At 46.5% G+C, this 3,218-nt stretch overlaps 1 protein-coding gene across 1 annotated transcript in view; it reads left to right on the top strand.

The window, feature by feature from the left end:
- The window catches only part of PLRG1 (pleiotropic regulator 1), a 21,325-nt gene extending 18,875 nt beyond the window's left edge, over nt 1–2,450 (top strand). The window contains exons 14-15 of the mRNA XM_006170599.3: nt 1,303–1,496; nt 2,180–2,450. Coding sequence (XP_006170661.1) covers nt 1,303–1,496; nt 2,180–2,239 — 254 coding nt within the window. The 3' untranslated portion in view covers nt 2,240–2,450. The remainder of the gene's footprint in view (nt 1–1,302; nt 1,497–2,179) is intronic.
- The last annotated feature ends 768 nt before the right edge of the window (nt 2,451–3,218 follow it).

Below are 3,218 nucleotides of genomic sequence, written 5' to 3' on the forward strand. Positions count from 1 at the left end.
GCTCTTCTAACTCCATTCTAAAGTAAAAATGAAGAGATTTGGTTGTGATTTGGAGGTTTTACAACAGGTTGGAGATGGGAGACCACACTGTATTCCCGCCTGTTGTACTGTTTACTCCTTTAAAGGGAAGCACATGCATCAAGCTTATGGAATGTCGCGTAGTTCACAGCGACGGTGCTCTGCAGGAGTGTCGGAGCCAGCAGCCTTCACGATGCTGCATGCTGGGACTTCATCTCAGCAGCGCGCCTCGGTCAGGGAGACCCACCAAGGTTGAGGACGAAACAATAAAGGCGTTGATCGAGTCAGGTCCACGTTACACAGCACGGGAGACTGCAGAAACACTGAACCCCGTCACTCACGCACTCATGACCTGGAGAACCCGGGAAGCGTAAGCAAGCTCAATATTTGAGTTCCTCGTGGACACAAGGAAGTTCATTCGATGGTGCATATGAACATCTGCTGCGATCTCTCATTAAACGTGAGGAAAACGGTCCTTTTTTGAAGCGACTGATAACTGGTGATGAGAAGGGGATTGTTACGACAGTGTGGTGTGCAGCCTTGGTCCCAACGTGATGATTCTCCTTAGACGACAGCAAAAGCAGACATTCATCCGAGGAAGGTCGTGCTCAGTGTGGTGGGGTTTTTAAGGTGGTGCGTTTCTCAGGCTTCCACCAAGGAACTGAACGATTCATTCAAATGTGTGCTGTCGGCAGTTGGCAGTTTGAGTGAAGCCATCCTCCCGAAATGGAGAGCACGGAGACCCAGCACCATCACAGCTCCCTGCGCAAGGCCACACACACACGCGAGATCACTGGAGCTTAAGTGGGATGGGTCAGCACACAGACCTCCGCCTGTCTGCTCTCTTCAGAACTCCTGTGTGGGGTACCGTTCAATTCACACGAGGCTGTAAATCAGCCCCTCATTCAGATTTTCACCGTAAAGACAGGTCACTCTATGAATGAGGAATTATGAAGCTCACCAAAAGATTGCGAAAGATTATCAAACAAAACTGGCAATATATTGATTTGAGCTTGTTGTTTATATAAAATAAATGACCTTTGAAAAACAGAAAAAAGTTTATCATGACTTTTCCGACAGCCCAGTAAGGTCAATGGAGAATTCCGAGGTAAGCACAGATAAAAACAGACAGACTGGTACTAAGGGAAGTTCAGTGCTGCTGTGTCTTCATCTTCGTAGCTGTGGATTCCCCAGGGCGCCTGGGCTCGTGGTTGTTGCTTTGTAAATGTCTGTCGCACTGCACTCTTGAGGGCTGCCAGATGTAACTAAAACTTTCTCTTTAAGCCGACAACGGCACCATGCACCTGTGGGACTGGAGAACCGGCTACAATTTCCAGAGAGTTCACGCAGCTGTGCAGCCTGGGTCCTTGGACAGCGAGTCGGGGATATTCGCGTGTGCTTTTGATCAGTCTGAAAGTCGATTACTAACAGCAGAGGCCGATAAGACCATTAAAGTGTACAGGGAGGATGATACGGCGGTAAGTTCCCTGTTTCACATACATTTTAAAGCCAACTGAAACAGCCGTACCAATTTGGCAAGTTTTTCTCATTTAATCATCAGGAAGAGAAATCAGGGCTATTGTGCGGAGGTATCTCATCTTGAGTGGGTCCGTAGGTGTCTCCTGATTCATGGACGCCAGTGGAGTGACGATTGAGTTGTGTCCCGGCTTTCCTCGTTGATTACTGCGGGAACACTGAGAATGACAGCAGATAGATCGCTGTGCAGAATTGCAATCCCTTTTCCTCCAGTCTCCTAAGGATGTGGGGCGCACACACGCACCTGGTGCAGTTTTTAAGCCAGTGGGTCCCAAAGTCAAACGGCACAGGTGGCCAGTGGGATCCAGCGCCCTAACCTCGATACTAGCTGCTGGCGCTCCCCGAATTTTGCTAACAATAGTGGTATCAGCATTGAACAGCTGTAGAATCGTAAACTTTGGTGTTACTGAAATACCAAAATAGAAAGTTTATATTGGATGAAAAACTACAAACTGAACTCATAATGCCCCATTCACCTTTTATTTGATTTGGATAATGCCAAAAGTTTGTCCCTGCCCTAAAATCATTGAAGGGTTGCTAAGTATGTAATGCCAACTAATACGATTTAGATAGTCTACTAGATATAAAGCAAACTGATAATACTTTGTTAACTTTCTCTTTTTAGACAGAGGAAACTCACCCCATCAGCTGGAAACCAGAAATTATCAAGAGAAAGCGGTTTTGATGTGGTGGCGTCCTCACTGCGGCTCCTGTGTACAGCTCGGCGTCCGTGAGGAGATCCAGTCGTCCTGTGCCCTGGCTGGGACTGTAAAGCAGACACGCACCGCTTGAAACACTGCTGCTTCATGTTCTACAATAAACCGCCCCCGCCCCGCCCCGCATTTTTATTTTTCAAATAAACAGTCTGATCCTAGGTGGTAAGATGCAAATATCAAGCATATGCAGGTTTACTGAACATAATTGTTCTAAAGATAGAGTATTTTGACAGTCTTACTAGAAAACCCCTTTTTAAAAAAATGTACAAACTGACTACTATATTAATAAGAGGACATGTTTTGAGGGCAGCAGGGTTTTTTTAATCCTTTTAAAAACTATGATAATTTGGGATTAAAACTATTTGAAGTCTTAACTGATGTATATTTATTTCAAAAAACGTTTTGAGTGTGTGTTTAAGTGACATTGGAGCTGACCTTATAGTGAAAGAGGGCAGAAGGGTTTGCTAAGAGCAGTGGCCGAAGCCTGACAGGGAGTGTGGTGCCCTCTGTGGCAGGCTCTGCTGCGGTTCGGCAGTGAGATCAAAGCTGGCCTGTGGGGTGGGGCCCATTGTGAGTCTGGCTTTTATCCCACAAGCAGTAGGATACCAGTATTGTTAGCAAAATTCGGGGAGCGCCAGCAGCTAGTATCGAGGTTAGGGCGCTGGATCCCACTGGCCACCTGTGCTGTTTGACTTTGGGACCCACTGGCTTAAAGATTGCACCAGGTGCATGTGTGTGTGTGCCCCACATCCTTAGGAGACTGGAGGAGAAGGGGTCGTAATCTCTCACTTTATCTCTCTGTCTCACTGGTGAGTGTATGTACCCTATAGCAAAAACAAACAAATGAAGAAGTGGGAAATGACTGGAGAAATTGGAGCTGGCTGAGCTGTATTAAGGGCTGCATCTTACGGTAGTATTAGAGAAAAGTGTTTATTTCTAGTATGCCTC

The sequence above is a fragment of the Tupaia chinensis genome, unplaced genomic scaffold (assembly GCF_000334495.1).
Source record: "Tupaia chinensis unplaced genomic scaffold, TupChi_1.0 Scaffold148680_1, whole genome shotgun sequence".
Taxonomy (NCBI): Eukaryota; Metazoa; Chordata; class Mammalia; order Scandentia; family Tupaiidae; genus Tupaia; species Tupaia belangeri.